This window comes from Siphateles boraxobius, unplaced genomic scaffold (assembly GCF_051911475.1).
Source record: "Siphateles boraxobius isolate OS27281-9 unplaced genomic scaffold, OSU_SipBor_1 68, whole genome shotgun sequence".
Classification (NCBI taxonomy): Eukaryota; Metazoa; Chordata; class Actinopteri; order Cypriniformes; family Leuciscidae; genus Siphateles; species Siphateles boraxobius.
Genome location: NW_027509195.1, coordinates 9,957,902 through 9,975,780, shown reverse-complemented (window position 1 = coordinate 9,975,780; position 17,879 = coordinate 9,957,902). Strand labels below are relative to the sequence as shown.

The following is a 17,879-nucleotide window of genomic DNA, read 5'->3' as shown; positions in this document are numbered from 1 at the left end:
GGCTTTCAACATTGTTGCTGTTTTGTCTTTCTCAGCTGGACGGGAGAGTGAAGGATCGACAGTAGCCGTGGATCGGACACAGCAAGGCGGAGGCTCCTTATGGAGAAGGAGCAGGGCAGTGTGGCCTCCAGTGCCAGTGTCACCATCCCCAGCACCACCTCAGCCTCCACCATATCAAACTCCTCCAGCAGACAGCAGGCTGTGCCTCAGATATCAGTCTATGGAGGAATCACGGACAGACAGACCGTTCAGGTAGAGCGAAATCTCAGTCACAGTCAGTCTATTGCAACTTCATATTCCCCATTTATTTGCATCATCCTCTGGCGCCATCTACAGGCTATGTGCAGCAACCAGGTATATAATCAATCAACCTTGAGGGTCTCATTCATCTTTAATGTGGTGCTCTTCTTTTGTCACATCTGTATTTAGTGATTCTTTTTATTAACACAGTATTATTTTTACAAATATAATAATTTTAGTGCAATATAAAAGACTTTTATTCTCCAGTATCCTTGAATATGCTCAGTTATAGTGCAGAACTCTGTGCATTAGAGTGAGTCCACAGCTGACCAGCAGTGATTGGCTGCAAATAACAGGACCTCTGATGTCAGCTAAATTTGAATGGTAGTATGGGGTACCACCTTTTACAGTCTATGAGTACCACTGAGCACACTGAGCTGGATTTAAGAGAGCTCAACATTTGGTCCCTCATTGGGATAAATCAATTTTCTTTTGGCGGTACGCACATTGTTAAACATGTTGATATTATATAAGATACTGCGAGACTTGTACGTTTGCTTTTTTTATAAGAAAGTAATTTTTTTTCTTTTTAGATTTGTTTTAAGAATATCTATCCCCAATCTGTGTTAAGGAACACAACTGCATAGTACTTATTTCTTGACCAAGTTAAAATGAAGCTTCTCCCTTAATTACACTGCAGAAATTATTATAATATATACAGTATATATATACAGTATATATATATATATATATATATATATATATATATGTATATATACATGAACTAACAATGAGCAATATATTTTTACAACATTTATTAATTTTTGTGAATGTCACTTAATAGAAAAACAATTGTTCATGTTTGTTTACAGTACATTAACTAATTTTAATTGATACAACTTTTCATTTTAGAAATTTTAGTAAATGTTAAATTTAAGATGAACTAAGATTAATAAGGTTAATAAAGTTCTTGCTAACTAATGTAGTCAAAGGGATAGTTCATCTCAAAATGAAAATTCTGTAATCATTTACTCACCCTCAAGTTGTTCCAAACCTGTATAAATTTCTTCTGCTGAACACAAAAGAAGATGTTTTGAAGAATATGGGTAATCAAACAGTTGATGGGCCACATTGACTTCCATAGTATGAAGAAAAATACTATGGAAGTCAATGGGTTCTATCAACTGTTTGGTAATTCTTCACAATAACTTTTGTGTTCAACAGAAGAAAGAAATTCATAAAGGTTTGGAACAACATGAGGGTGAGTAAATGATGACAGAATTTTCATTTTTGGGTGAACTATTAACTACATTAGTTAACATGAATTTACAGTGAACAATACTTCTGCAGCATGTATTAATCTTAGTTAATCTTAATTTTACCATGTTTCGGTTATTTGTTTACCAGCCGCTTTTATCCAGAGTTCATTCTCAGATTGATTGCCCTAAAGACAGTGTGTACAGATCATGTTAGGTGGGATACTTTAGCTCTGAAGGGAATGTAGTCATGCTGTCAGGCTGCTGTGATGGATGGCAGTGACCCCACATGCCATGTCATGACTCAGGCATGCAGCCGTGCTGAAACGCACCCAGTGACCCTCTGTTTACAAACGGGATGCTACAGTCGTTCTTCCTGTATTAAACATAATGTGCTGGTTGCACATGATACAATGAGAAGTGTTTTTCTTTACACCTCTATGGTGTAAAAGACATCATAAAATGTGCCCTAGCACTTAGAAGACTGGATAATAATATTATTCACATGTTGGTTTAATTATACCATCCCATCTCTTACTCAGGTCATCCAGCAGGCATTGAACAGGCAGCCCAGCTCAGCGGCAGCTCAGTATCTACAGCAGATGTATGCAGCTCAACAACAACACCTCATGCTTCAGACCGCAGCACTACAGCAACAGCACCTGAGTCTGGCTGCAGTGCAGCAGGTGGGCATATATGCCGTAGACATACACAGTGGGCCCCGAAAGCCATTACAAAATATTTGCTTTAATAACACCCGAGCTGCATGAACTCCTTCAGTTTGTGTAAAACCAAATGATCATGTTTTCTGGCATGATTTGAGAATGATGCAATTAAGAACATTTTCAGTTTCAATCGAAAAGAACATCTGACCATCTATACAATTAGTTACATGATCAGTATCACAAATGTGTCTTATAGTTTTCAAAATCTTATTTTATTTATATTTTTTTATGAATATAATTTATAAATTTATAAATTATATTTATTTCTATCTATTTGAATCAGGCTTTTGGAGCCTACTGTACATCAACATATGCATCCGTTAAATGCTTTGTCAAGCTTATTGACAATGCATAATTCATGCTGGTACATTATATTTCCTTGAAATAATTCTCTGATCTATCAAACTAATTATTATCTTATTAATGTTTGATCAAGCTTTTTTTTGTCTCTCTATAAAATCGACCAGAAAGAAATAGTTTGTTCAGTGATTTCTCGACATGGTAATCAAACATAGAGGGACAAAAAATTGCATGCTTGTGTCAGGTAGTGGTTTACTGTCTGTATCTGAAGATAGTCAGCAAGTTGTTAAAATACAATACTGTGTGAAGATGAAGAATTGGATTAAAGCAACAACAACAACAAAAACCACACATGGCTCTTTACAAATTGTGCAGGGTCATTCATCTCTTGTGACAAGTATTGATTTGGAATTCCTTGCATTGGCCAGAGGCAGTTTTGGAATGTTTAGCAACAATCTGCTTCTTGGAGAACCTCATCTGTCGATATTTGAGGAAACCAAGAGGAACAAGCAACTCTTAACTAAGAAACGATTTGATTCTTTTGACCAGCATGTCAAGCTTCGCTTCAATTATTTTTTTGAGTGGCTTATTGCTGTGAATTAAAGAACTGTGAGCAATTCACAGTTCGGTTAAATGAGGGTTTAAACTTGAAGCTAATTTTGATATTTTTAACCAACTTTTGAAATTTTGAGAATATTAAAGAATTATGTGAATTATCATAAATCATTCAAACAAACCAATTATTACCACAAACATCTCATAATTCATCAGATATATTACTAATACTGTTAATTTCGCACCAAAATTATATCATTTCCTGGAGGATGATGTCATTACAAAACTATTATGCAATAAAGGAATATTGCAAAAGAAATTGAGAACACTGATTATAAAACTATAAAATAATTACCAATTTGAACAAGATTTACAAGAAAACATGTTTTGTTTAAAACATTTTTTTAAAATAATGGAAAAAAAGAAGAAACACATGGAATATTTCTTAATAAATTGGTCATATTATTTAATAGTAAAATTGTGCTGAAACCAAAAGTAATGAAATGATAATTGTGATATTGTGAAATCTAATATATATATATATATATATATATATATTATTTTTTTCTTTCTTTTTCTGCTGAACACTAAAGACCCTTGATGGGTACATGCTAAGAGTGCACTGAATATATGCACTGCATCTGCACAGATAATTTATTTGGAAACAGGTAACAAATATTGACCTTTCTTTATTTTTAAAGATTAAACCTAATTTGGATATCCACAGAATGGAAATCCCTTTGGGGAGTACAGTAGAGTTGAATGTATTGTGTGGTTGTAGTGTTGAGTGGCAGGCTGTGGGAACAAGGGATCTGTTTCCTGCCTCTCTCTCTTGCTCAGTGTTGTTGTTATTGATTAATGAGTGCTGGGTTTGAGTTGTGACCTATCTCTGTGTCCTTCCCTCTTTTACCACCCCTCTCTCTCTCTCTCTCTCTCTCTCTCTCTCTGGCATTCACTCATTCCCCATAGGCCAGTATAGTGGCAGGAAGACAAAGCTGTAATCTGAATGGCACTACATCCCAGCAGACTGTGGCCTCCCAAACCACTGTAAGTATTACTAAAGCTGACATTGATATCTCACTCAACAAGTCTGCAGTGCTACAGAAAAAAAATGGCAGTGGGTATTACTTGCATGTAACTACTTTTTTATGTACATATTGGTGGCTTCCTTAACTTTTGGCTGTATGTGATCATTCATAAGGCTTTGGTTAAAAATATGATTTATTATGCTGACTACACAGCTTTCAGAAAATAAAAATTGTCACAATTTTTTCTTTGTTGAAGCAGATAAACCTGGCCACATCCCCAGCGGCAGCTCATTTGATCAGTCGAGCCCAGTGTGGGAGCTCTGTTCCAGTCTGCATTGCCCAACAGGCTGTTCTGCTGGGAAACTCCTCCACACCCACACTCACCGCCAGCCAAGCACAGATGTATTTACGAGCTCAGATGGTAAATCCTCTTACACACGCACAACCACAATTACAAATGTGCTTTCTAAATAAAGACTTATAATATTTTTACATGCTGATTATAATGAGCATAGATTAAACATAACCCATTTTATTTGATTAAACATGACCCATTATTTTATTTTATTTTATTAAATGTTTGCTCCAATATGACATACTTTCCTGGAGGATGATGTAATATATATATAACTATAACAAGAATATTTTTTAATATAACTCTGATTGTGTTTGGCTGAAAGAAGAAAGTCGTATCTACCTATCCTATCTAAGTCATACCTAGAATACGACTTGAAGTAAATTATGGAATAATTTTCATTTTTGGGTGAACTTTAATTAAGCACATGATTTGTTTTTGTGTAGAATTGTGGTCCCAATTCAAAGTCTATACGGTATAAACAGATCATTTCAGTTCCCTAATGGTAGCTCTCACTCTAGTGTTGGTTATAAGCACAGTCAAATGCACATCTACTGGATATTCTTCTCCAAGATTTCCTCATGAATAAATAGTATTTTTCTTGAAATGTAAAAAATAATTGCCATTTTGGCATTGCGTGTGTGTGCGCGCGCGTGTGTGTGTGTGGTATTCATACTGACCATCTTACAACATCGTTTTCATTTGGCTTTGGATTTTAAATATGGCACAGCTGCAGCTCTTTCAAAAAACCCAATAAGAGTCAGGATGGTGACCAAAATGTTTTCACTGGCACATCGACTCTATTTTCTCTAAAACTCTATTTTCTCTTTCTGGCTGGGAACTGATTAGCAGTAAATGAGCTGTTTGAGATCTGCCAGAATTCTAAATGAAGTCCTATAACAGCTGAAATGTCTCAAGTGCTTTCTCTGATGTCATATTTGATACTATTCGTTATGTAAATGACTTATACATTCAAATAAAGCAACCATTTTTGGTGTGATTTCCAGGCACAGCAAACTAATCTTGTGCAAGTAGCTAGGAGCCTAGGACGAGCTGTTCCTTTGTCCCCTCAGCTTATCTTCACCCCAACTGCTTCAGTCACAGCAGTTCAGTCAATCAATACGCCGCCCATCAGTGGACAGGTAATCCTAACGTACATCAGCCTGACTTGAAGTACTATACCAATATCATGTTTTTTTGCCACACCAAAATTGCTTTTATCCCTCTCCTCTCAGGTGCAGAACCTGGCCCCTCATGGCCAGCAGGGGGTGCTCACTTCCTCCCTCTCTCAGTCTCAGTTACAGAGCCTAAATGTGAAACAGTCCCCCGGGGCGTCAGCGCAGATTACTTTGACTAGCCAGCAGGTGGCCCGACTGAAGAATCCTGGAGCGGAGCCGAACCCTCAGGGAGCTGCTGCAAAGGGCTGTCCTGCGGAAACGCCCTTAGAGACTGTGGGAAAAAACGACAAAACCAGTGACCTCACAACACAGGAGCTGAACTTGTGTCCCAATATGACCTCAGTGGCGGGCCATCCTCTCATCAGCACAGGTAGGCCATCACTGTCCGGTTGCTGTGTGTCTTAATCAGTGTTATTATAGTTAACTAAAACTAGAGCCATTAAAAACATTTTTGTTACTTGAAATAAAACTTATTTTATTTCTGCTAGGAAGGCAACATTTCTCATTTTCATTTAGTTTAACTTGATCTACTTAGATAACTAAAGCGAAAATAAAGGACATTTAAATTTGAAATGCAATATTTTTAAACTTTAATATAAATGTCAAAAACACACAACAATATTACTAAAAACTTTCAAATTAAATTGAAAACAGAAAATATAAAAACTGATTCAAAGTATTATTAAAAAATGTAATATTATTCACCTTTTTAACGCATACAATATTGCATAAAAACAGACAAAAAACTCTAGATGGAAATGCCAAGATGCGCATAAATTCTAAAATGCCGTAAAAATGTATGCGCTTAATTGAGGCCGATACATTGAGGCCGATACATTTGTATGCCATAAGACATGCTCATAAAATGCAATGGAAACACATTTATCAAACAAATCCCTCGATGCACAACAAAAAACTGACTTTGCCAGTGTATGTGATTGGACTAACCTGCGGAACAATTTCATTGCACAGCATCTCAAATGTTGGATTGATCATCTGAAATGCCTGAGCCAAAGTCTGTCTTCAAAATGATTTGGTTTAATTTCCTCCCAGAAGCGTCGCACATGATTGCGTTCCTAAAAACCAGGCATCCGAACAACATGACAGATTGACAGACTATTATTGCGTTCCGTCTGCACGCTCTGAGACGCAAGTCATTTATGATGTAGGAAAAAGAGCCACAGTTTCTTCCCTGATTGTAGCAATTTCCATTTTTATTGCTGATATTTTGTGCCAATTATCCAGGAAGTGACAATGTTGTATTAAACGTGGGATGGAAACGCTGCTTTATTCACAATTGTTTTATGCGATTTTCCAATTTTGTGCATAAGTTAAATTCGCAACTTTGGATGTAAATATAGCTAGTGATACTAAAATAACACTGGTCTTAACATGCAAGCAGCGAGGGGAGGATCCAGTGCAAGTGTGTACCGTCTAGATTGTCTCACTAATGGAGGAGTGAAAGCAAAGCTTAAGTGAGAGGGACATCTGGCCTTGAGCATTAAACAGGGTGTCGGGTTGCTGTGGCAGCAGTCTTGAGGTGCACACTGGGCGGCAGTGTTTCACGATAGCATACCGGCTTTGTGGCTGGTGGGATTCTCTATTTTTTTGCGCTCTCCAAAGCCAGGCTTCTCTGAAAGGATATCCTTATCACTGAGACAGATGTTCAGCTTTTTTGGTTCAACGTCACAATTTACCCTACACGCTAGTAAAGTGATATGCTGGTAATCTGGTTCCTTAATATCTGCCATTTATTTAGTAATAGCCTATAGGGTACATTAACAATTTATTGTAGCAATGTTCAGGGAAGAAGGAGGCGGGAACCGGCGAACATTTAACAATAAACTTTATTTAAAATAAAACAAACAAACTAAAATACCGCCAGCAGCCCCTCGCGGACGACTGCTGGCTTACCCAAACTAAAACATAACGGCCAGCAGCCCCTCGCGGACGACTGCTGGCTAAAATAAAACACAAATACAAAAACACAACTAAAATCAGGCCTGTTCCTCTCTCGATCATCAACGTCGTCGCTCCTCCTTTATGCTTCCGCTCCTCCGTGAGAGATGCGAGACCGGTGTGCTCACAGGTGTTGCTCATTATCAATCGCACCACCGGCCTCGCGCCATTCTCTCACGTCCCTCGGCCGTCCTGTTCGCCACATACCCCCATCGCCCCTCACAGGCCGGGGGGTACCCACGAGCCTGTGCCTACTCCCCCCCCGGCGGCGGCGATCCCTGGGGGGTATGGACCGACAAGCCGAGGGAAATGGAGACGGAAGCATGAGGAGCGACAGATCGAGAGAGGGGAGAGAGGAAAAAAAAAAAAAAAAAAAATGGTCCGGTTCCCACAACGCGCTGCCATCTGGTCCCCCACCAGCTGGGCGATCTCCTCCGCGGTGCCTGGCGGTGACGCTGGATGGCCCTCGGTGGACGGTTCGACGCTCCTCCGCCGCCCGGTGGACGGCGACGGCTCCTCGGGTGCCTTGGGCAGACGGTAGGAGTCCCCCGCTCCCTGCACCTCCCCTTCTCTGGTGGACGGCAGCAGGCTCCGGCCCACGGCGAGCGGCGGCGACTCCTCCTCTCCCTCCCGGATGGCAGCCGCCCCTCCAATACACAGGCGGCCGGCAGCGAGCTCGACCGTCCAACCGGCAACTCTCTCCAGCGCACCGCCTCGAGCGTCCATGGCCGCGAGTCCCCCGCTCCCTGCTCCTCCCCTTCTGGCGGATGGCAGCAGGCTCCGGCCCACGGCGAGCGGCGGCGACTCGCGCACCATGCTCGATGACACCGCGGATTCCCCACAGCGGCGAGGACTCTCTGACAGCGCGTTCCTCCCTCTTCCCGGGTTTCGGCACCAGTGTAGCAATGTTCAGGGAAGAAGGAGGCGGGAACCGGCGAACATTTAACAATAAACTTTATTTAAAATAAAACAAACAAACTAAAATACCGCCAGCAGCCCCTCGCGGACGACTGCTGGCTTACCCAAACTAAAACATAACGGCCAGCAGCCCCTCGCGGACGACTGCTGGCTAAAATAAAACACAAATACAAAAACACAACTAAAATCAGGCCTGTTCCTCTCTCGATCATCAACGTCGTCGCTCCTCCTTTATGCTTCCGCTCCTCCGTGAGAGATGCGAGACCGGTGTGCTCACAGGTGTTGCTCATTATCAATCGCACCACCGGCCTCGCGCCATTCTCTCACGTCCCTCGGCCGTCCTGTTCGCCACATTTATTATCGTTATTCAATTGCATTCTCAGTAGGCTACTGTATGTTATATGTTAATGGTAACCAATTATTCCTATGGATGCACGATATATTGGTGCCATGTCAGTTACGTATTATAGATGTTTTTTTAAATTAAATTAATCACCATAGTTCAACACTGGATACTTATTTGACCATGCGTATATTTCCTAGTTTTACATTAACTTTACCTTTGCCGTCATCTAACACTCACTTAAGTTAATCTTTAAAAACACTAAATTTAAAAAACACTGAGATCAATCAGTTACACCTGTAAAAACGCATCTTAAAAAAACACTGCTCTGTGTCATTCTCTTTTCGAGCTCAAGAATATGTCCTGTGTAAGCCTTCAGTAGACCACTTCAATCTGATACAAATGTAAACCACGAGTGGGCTAATGTGTTATTTGTGGGTGTGGGTTTCTATGTATGTGGTAAGGTCCTGACCATTTCCTGTCATGGAAGCTTGACAGAGAGGGTTCATGCATCAATATACACACAGAACAGCTAGAGACGAAGCCAAAGAAACCACTGGAGCAGTGAGAAGGGTCAGTACTTATTGGCAACACCATCCATCAGTATATTTTTCTTTACATATTCATTGCTATTTGTAGGTTCATGAAACTCTGTTAAGCAGTTTAAACATCACCCAGTTCCAGAAGCTCCTAAATGAAGACCTGTTATTATGGTAAATCTTTGTGGATATACTAAATTTAGAGAGGAAAAATCTATAAAGAGACCAATTGGTAAATGTAAATGGTTTGTTGAATGGCTCACTCTCGCATTGGCCATGTTTTCTTCATAAGGAATTTATTAGACAAGAAAAGCACATAGCCAGGAGCATGAAACTCAAAGTATTTGGACCACAACTGGAGAGAAGCCTAAGAAAGACCAGACCTTTTTTGGAGTGACCACTGCAGAATTGAAGTGTTGGGCCTCCATGAAGTGTTTTGATCAAGGTTGAGATTGTGGACCCACATATTCTTTGATCAGCTGTAATGAACAATGGTTAGGAGAGTTTTTCCTTCAGAGACCAATAACGTCTGTACATGAGCAGAGACCACCCCCTTCACTTTGGGACTGTAATCAAATTGTCAGTCAGAGAAAAAAAGCTACTGCGCTTTTTTAAAACTGTTTAGATGGGAATGTCCTAGACCAGGATTCTTCAAATCTTGCCATAGAGGGCCAATGCACAGCCGAGTTAGGGTACGTTTACACGACAACGATATGCTTAAAACGGAGAAGTTTTTCCTTTGAGTTTTTCCGTGTACAGACGACACCATTGTCAAAACGATCCCCATTCACACGGATCTGCGAAAACGACTAAAAACGCTGTATTCTGCTGTCTGGCCATTAGATGGCGATGAAACACGTAATACGCATGTGCATGACATCATCAACTTCAGAGATTCGTGTTTTATTTTTGTTTACACGGAGATGCAAAATTTTGCATTTTCGGGCACCCAAAACGCCGTTGTCGTATAAAAGAATGGCCAAAATGCATACAAAGTTTTAAATGTTTTAGTTGTAAACTTTGTTATGTAAACAGCCTGTGGCGAGCAGGGCGAGGCCGAGGGCCGTGAGAAAACGGCGCGAAGCCCGTGGCGTAATTAGTGATGAGTAACTCCTGCGTGACGGAAGCGGAAGCAAAGGAGGAGCGACGACAGTGAAGAACGAGAGAGGCCAGGCCTGGATTTGTGTTGTGTTTTATGTTTTATTATATGTGACAGCAGTCGTCTGTGAGGTGTCTTAATCAAACACACCTGAGCAAGTTAATCAAGGGCTGTGTTCGAAATCGCCCCCATACCCTCATTCACTATTGCCTACATTACTCCACTACTACAGTCCACTTGAAGGAGTGAATGAAAAAGAGTGAGTGAATTCGGACACTGGCTGGGCAGAAAGGGCTGCCTGCTATTTTTGCATAGTTTGTGCTTGCTGTTTAATAATAATTTGAAACTTTGCTAACTGGCAGCTCCAATAGTAAGATGAAAAGATTTATCTTGGAAACTAGCATATATAAACCATAATTAAACAATTTAATAATAAATTAAAAAGGAATTTATACCTGTATGATATTACGCTGTAGCCACATTGGACCAGCGTTTTGGAAAATGGATAGATGGATGATTTAGCTGTGTGCGCCATCTTCTGTTCAGACACGGGAATTCATTCTGCGCGACCGTCACTGTGCATTATGGGTATTCTCTTGCCATTGAGCGTACATCGGTTGTACAATCGTTATTGCGGTGCATTGTGGAATTAAATGAGTGCCCTCGATAACGTCCATTATTGTTTCGGACACCAATACAAATGTCTGTCCCCTCAAATAGTGCCCTATTTAAGGGTAAAGGGGACAGTTTTGGACACTTCAGAGTTACTAGAAAATTACAGGCAGGTGAGTTTGATCAGTGTTTGGATTCTTGGAACCCTGCCCTTGACTGACGTTTTTTATGGTTGTGGTGTGTCACGTCATTTGACTTTGGCAGTGATTTTAAGAGGCTACATCGATTTCACACAGAATGTCTTCTTCTGTTTAAAAATATAGTGTGCAGTTAAATGCGTCTTTATAATTTTACTTAGTTTCAATTATTTTCACTATTCTGTGTCACATTAGAGACACTGAAAAAAATAAAGATGCTAGTCTAGCGTATATTTACATAAAAACTATTAAAAAGCAGAGCAGTGGAAAAGTTCTGTGTGAAAACGACTGTGGCCAGCTGGGTGGGGCCGAGAGCCACGGGAACGGAGCGATTCTCATGGAGGAGCTTCTGAAGGATAAAAGGAGGAGTGACGACAGTGAAGGACGAGAGAGGATCAGGCCTGGACTTTATGTTGTGTTTGTTTTAGGATATGCGGCAGTCGTCCGTGAGGGGGTGTCATTTTTGCCACAAAGTTTTCCAGTTTCCCGCCTAGTTCCTTCTCATGTCAACAAACTTTGTTAGACTGACGCTGTGCGTTTTCACACAGAATGCAAGACATGGGGCATTGGAATGAAAAACGCTTTCTGTGTGAACTGCCCCCCAAAACTTCAACATTCTTTGATACTCTTCTGCAGCTTTCGGTGGGGTTTATTTTATCGCAAAAGCGTGTTCTGTGTCCCTACATACCTCATATTTCTGTATACATTATTGAAGTTAAGGAAAATACTATGTGAGTTTGGTCATCATTTCGATACTGTATGTCAGGACAAACGTGAATGGAATTCTTTTTGTTTTTACTAGTGTTTGAAGTAGCACTCAGTATTGAAGCTGGCTAAATGCTATCCTTCAGCACTTATCCCTCAAAGGCCAGAAAGTTTTGTAGACGTTTTCTTTTTCTTTTTTTTTTTTGTCATATTGAACTGTGCTGAGAAAGGGCAGCAGTTAATTATTCATCAACACAGGTGGAACTTGAACCAGAATGTGGTCTTCAATGCTCAAAGTAAGCCCTGCATCTGTTGTTGCTATTCTGTAAATGCTTTGAACTTGGCAGGCTGTTGGGGAGGGTGTGTAAATATGGCACACTATCTAATATTGTGTTCATTTTGAACACAGAACACCACATAAATGATAAAAAAACACACTCCCACAACCTCTGAACAGACTGTCTGTTTGCTTAGGGGAATTTGATATCAAGACCATGGCGTTTGATCGCCGGTCTTATCACAACTTGTTTCTTTTCTGAGAGAAAACATGGCATGAGAATTACATTTTCTTGAGTAATAATGCTCATCGATCTCAACAGTACTCCGTAACACGTTATCATGTGATAGAGACTGTGTATAACTTAAGTCAAAGTAAAACTGGTCCTTCATTGTTCAGCCTGTTAGAACAGAAAGTATGAACATTTTAAAATGACTCACAGTGCATGTAAAGGTCCTGCACAAATTAGGCTGGCATTCCTTAGAGTTACACAGCAGAGGCTATCAGAGTATGTCTAACTGAGGTTACGTAGAGCCATCCGATTAATCAAGGTCATATGTCACGAGTGGGTGAGTAGAGCTATGCTTTATACACCTTACAGTTGACATTCCAGATAAGAAAGCTGAACTCAGCCAATTGAACCCATTCCCTCCGGGAATCTCACAGGCATCAGATTCAGTATGTAGTGCCACAGTCGACAGTCAGACATTATTTTACATAATTTTCACATGGCGTAATTGTATTATGTACGTGTTCTTGGCTACTGAAGTATATGGTAATATAGTTTTATAAATATAAATAATCTAATATATGTATATGTGTGTGTGTGTGTTGTTAGATTAATTTATTGAGAGGAATTTTCTTGTGTAGAACAACCAACAGTTGCTGTTAAAAGCTTGATTAAAAGTACTAATTATATGGACAATTTGATGCTGATATTATTATTTTTTACATACTTATCTGTCATGCAACATATCTATGCTCTATAGTGTTGCTGATTTATCATACTGTGAAGTGAGTGTCACATCAACCTTTAAATATAGTTGTCTTTTGTTATATTTATTCCAGCATATACCCAAATTCAAACCCATCAGCTGCTCCAGCAGCACAAGCATCAGTTTGTGATTCAGCAGCAGCCTCAGATACTGCAGAGAGGCCAAGCTCAGCTCTTAGAAGCTGCCACCATTCATCCTCACACAGTGCAAGCTGTGGCCATTCAGCCTGCCCTGCCAGCTCAGCCTCAGCAGTGCCCTATCCCTTTGCTGCCCAAAGTGCCTGTTACCTGCCAACAAGCCACCATCTTCCATTCCACTACTGTGAGTCAGCAGGCAATTGCCCAGAATGGACAGCCGCCCATGCTGAGCCACAGCAAAGCAGCACCTCTACAGCTTACTGCAGTAAATGTCCAGATCCAGCCAGTTCAAACTCAAGTAAGTGAATTAAACATTGTGTATTTGTTTGTGTCTTTATTTCAATGTATCCTAATTGTATTTGTTTCACTTATTCCCTCCTATTCTGACTTTGTCCTGTTCTGACTTTAATTCCAGCTGGAAGTAGCTACACAGGATGTGTCAGATAAGGATGACCCTGATCCTCTCGAACCGCAGCTGCTATCCATAACACAATTGCCAACCCGGACAGAACAATCCCAACCAGTCAAACAATCTCATCAAAGTCAAGTGACTGAAAGCATAGCAGGTACTGATTCATTTACTATTTGTTTCATTTTCATGACTTTCATTAACTTATTTTGTTGGTTCAAAAAGGGTAAAGGTTGCAAAATGATTTTTTTCTTTCAATTTAGCAATATCTCCATGCATTGTTTGTGTTTTGATTTACACAAATATATATGGTTCCCTCTGCTTTTATCCTAATAGTCTGAACATAATCACTAACTTGGTGAAATAACTTTTTTCTTATATATATATAGGAAATAAGACAAATATAAGACGAGTGAAAATTCAAAAACAACCAGCAGTTGTTTATAAAAACAATCATATAGATGCAGATATTATGTGTCACAATCTTCGTCTGCACCACTCTGTCTTCGTCTGCACTACACTTCCCAGAATCCCTCGTGTCTTCACACCTGCACTCGCTCCCTCATTTACACACCTGTTCATCGTCATCATCATCCGTGTCACCTGTGCTCACCTCGTTATTGTTGATTTCTATCTGTATTTAGTTTCCTTCTTTTCAGTTAGTCCTTGTCGGTTCTCGTCTATGTATATCGTGCGTGCCCTCAGCCTGTTTGCCTGCCTGCACTGGTGTTTGTTTGTTTGTTTGTTTGTTTGTTTGTTTGTTTGTTTGTTTGTTTGTTTGTTTGTTTGTTTGTTTGTTTGTTTGTTATGAGTAAAAGTTTGAATTGGATCTTTGGACTCCATCTTGTTCTTCAACCTGTACCACACCTGTGACATTATGTAGTTATTTATTATGCACTATAGTGTATACTATAATGTAGCTGATTTTTCATACTGTGTTTCTCTGAAACTGAAACGAGAATGTCCCATCAATCAACCATTAAATATTGTCACCTTACACACTTTATTTATTATATATTTACATATCACAAATATATCACACTGTCAAACACAATATGATTAAACAAAAATGTTGAAAAAAGACATGGAATATTAAACTATTTTGGTCACATCTAGCTATACTGGCTGCAAAAGCAAGAGGAAAGACTTCTGCAGCAATCTTGGTCTAGCCAGACGCAGAGTGACTACTACGTCACCACCATCTGTAGGTTTGCCAGTCACAAAAACACAAAGGCCAACTACGCAAGCTCTCTCCTCAAGTGGAAGAGTAGATCTGTCTCACCCCCAGTGTCTATTGTCCAGTCGAAGCACTTGCGAGAGTGTGACAGGCAGCTTCTGCTTTAATTATGGGCGAGGGTCTGAGCTCCGTTGTTCTTGGTAGGACGTGGCAATAAAGGTGGACACACTCTGGCTGACTGGCAGGTGTGTTGGAGGCCTAACCTCTCAGACGTTAAATTACGAATGATGATAAACTGCTCTTTTATAGGCGAAAATGGCTTGAGGCATCAGAGCACTTGAATCATAAATCATGTCATATTTTATTGTATCATGCTGATAATTTTGCATGATGTGATCATGGTGCATTCATAAAAATTGTAAAGCGTATTTTGTTTTAGATTAAACATATTTAGTGTTTTTTTATGAGTGAGAGTAAAAAGCATATACTTTAATTGGCCATTTTCATGTTAACACATAGGTGAGTCTCACCGAATTGAGTAAGTTCAAGTTCAGATCAAGTAACATCTTTTTAAAGCAAACAACAAAATCACTGTGGTTATGCCTGATTAATTATTATGTTTCAATAGCTTGCAATAGATGTAATTGCTTCAGACGTTGACAATGCAGTGCAGGACATGCTTGGGTTTAGCTTACGATACTTTTACTCCATTGTGTTTCGACTCCCAGCTGCTGAGTGTGGGACATGAGTGGTGTTGTATATCTTACGAGCGATAGACTCACTATACATGCCCCCTGTGTTACCCTTAGTCTTCCTTTGTCCCTGAGGAACCCAAGACCCTCTTATCGAAACGTTTGTGTCTGCTCTCGATACGAGATAATCTTGCAGCAGTTAATGCAGGGTAGAGCTTTAAAAAAGAGCTAAAATTGTTTTTCCCAGTTGTATTGGAGATAAATAATAGTGTAGATCAATTAGTTTTAGAGACAACTTTATTTGCAATATATTTTATTTTCTAATGAGTAATTCATGTTTTCTTTTTGCATTCTTAATTTGGTTGAAACTTCCAGTTCAGATGGGCTTTAAAGAGAATTAAACTTTAACATTTTTAAGTCCACATGAACTAGAAGTTTTGACCGACTTTACTTCAGTATTGTGTCAAATATTAAATCTGAAAGAAATAGAGGACGAGGCTCGATTTTAGTGTACCTCTTCACAATCTCTAGCTTGCAGCAGACTGAAGTCATCAGAGAAGAAATGCTATTTCAGAGTGGAAGCAGACTTTGACTAAAAATTATGAAGACAAACACATTTTTTCCCCCTGTGGATTGTCTTGCATGGATTAACTGTTCACCACAGCACAGGACCCTGTCTGATTAAACAAATTTTGAATGCACATTTAGATCTAGACCTGGCTAAATCATTTGGTTACTAGTATCACTTCAATGTGTCTTATATTTGATGAAGCTTACATCATTGATTATTACTTTCCTGTTTATTACAGTGAAGCTGGTTGAAACAATTGTATTGTATAAAGCGCTATAGAATAAAGTTGGCTTGGCTTCACTGTATATAGCCTATGTATATTGCCTACTATAAAAAACAGTAGTATGGCACACTTTGTTGAATTACATCACATTTAACAAGTTATCTTAGAAATAAATGTGGTTATTTTTCCATTTTCAGTCTTATTTTATGTCAAAATGTCAACTTTTGACAGTCCAATCAAGTAAAAATTCAAGGAAAGAGATTTCAATTAAAAAATAATTTTAGATATGCCTTCATGTAATTCATCACATTAGAAATGAGACCGTAAAGTCCAGCGTACTGCAATGTGGCATTCCATGCTGCAAAAATAGTAGTATGCAATTTCAAAGTTAGCCATGGAGTAGTAGATGCTCTTTCTCTGCCTACGTGCCCCTGTCATGGAGCCGCTCACGAGTTTTAACCAATCACGGAAGGCCTCTCTGCTAAATATGACCTGCTATTGGACATAATTCCAAGCGTGTGGGACCAATCGGAGCGGCGCAATGTTTCCTATTCAATTCCTCCATACAAAGGGGATTAGAGAGTGCGGCCCCGCAGCTCACATTGAGGGAATCGGTGAGAACAAACAAATCCACGCACACAAAAAAAGTTTGGATCGGTTAATTTGTCGTACTGCTTTGGGCATAACAACAGTGGATTATGGAAGTGTAATCGGAAGTGTTGAAATGCTATATTCACTTTAGTGTTTTCCTCTTTTGGCGCTTGAAAGTGTAAGTAAAGAGTGCGTGAGCGGAACAAAGGCGTGTGCTGTTGACAATCACCAGGACGCTTGTGCGTGAGCGTTTGTCTGCAGTGTGAAACCCTGCCAAATATTCGGGATATGAACTTACAAAGTTGCACGCTACTTGTTCTAGGACGGTAGGGTGCGACCTATTGGTTCTTTTAGGTGCCGGAGTTTTGTTTGCATGCGAGTGTTTTGAAACGTTTCGAAGAAGCATGGGAGTAATGCTGCTACAGTACATGCGTAAATTTGGCAGTTTTTTCAAAACGGGTAGTAATAAAAAAAATACTAATGACTTTTACCTGAAAAATTTTCATATCTTAATAATAGACGCATATCTTTTCATAAATCAGCTTTGTTGTTTGCTTTAACCAGACATTACTGGTCAGTTAGAAATAAGCAAGTGGTTGCAGGTGGAGTGACTGTATTCACATGCACAGTCCAGTATAACACAACTACATGTGAGCAAATAATGCGAGAGTAGTTTATACATCTAACATGTATAATGATGCAGTGCCTGATCTCTAATCTTTCGTGCGTTTTATGAAAACACTGGGAGAACTATGAGATTGTTATGGAATGGCATATCGTGATTTTTTTTGTATGGTC

At 39.6% G+C, this 17,879-nt stretch overlaps 1 protein-coding gene across 5 annotated transcripts in view; it reads left to right on the top strand.

The window, feature by feature from the left end:
• phc2a (polyhomeotic homolog 2a (Drosophila)) overlaps nt 1–17,879 on the top strand; it is a 49,655-nt gene that overhangs the window by 28,141 nt on the left and 3,635 nt on the right. The window contains exons 2-9 of one of the 5 annotated variants that reach the window (XM_077214630.1): nt 36–252; nt 2,039–2,182; nt 4,046–4,123; nt 4,364–4,525; nt 5,467–5,601; nt 5,695–6,007; nt 13,355–13,716; nt 13,834–13,984. In XM_077214630.1, the coding sequence (XP_077070745.1) occupies nt 100–252; nt 2,039–2,182; nt 4,046–4,123; nt 4,364–4,525; nt 5,467–5,601; nt 5,695–6,007; nt 13,355–13,716; nt 13,834–13,984 (1,498 nt within the window). In that variant the 5' untranslated portion in view covers nt 36–99. Of the gene's footprint in view, nt 1–35; nt 253–2,038; nt 2,183–4,045; nt 4,124–4,360; nt 4,526–5,466; nt 5,602–5,694; nt 6,008–13,354; nt 13,717–13,833; nt 13,985–17,082; nt 17,260–17,302; nt 17,321–17,879 lie in introns of those variants that run through there. The other 4 variants (XM_077214629.1, XM_077214631.1, XM_077214632.1 and 1 more) reach the window with 4 other exon arrangements.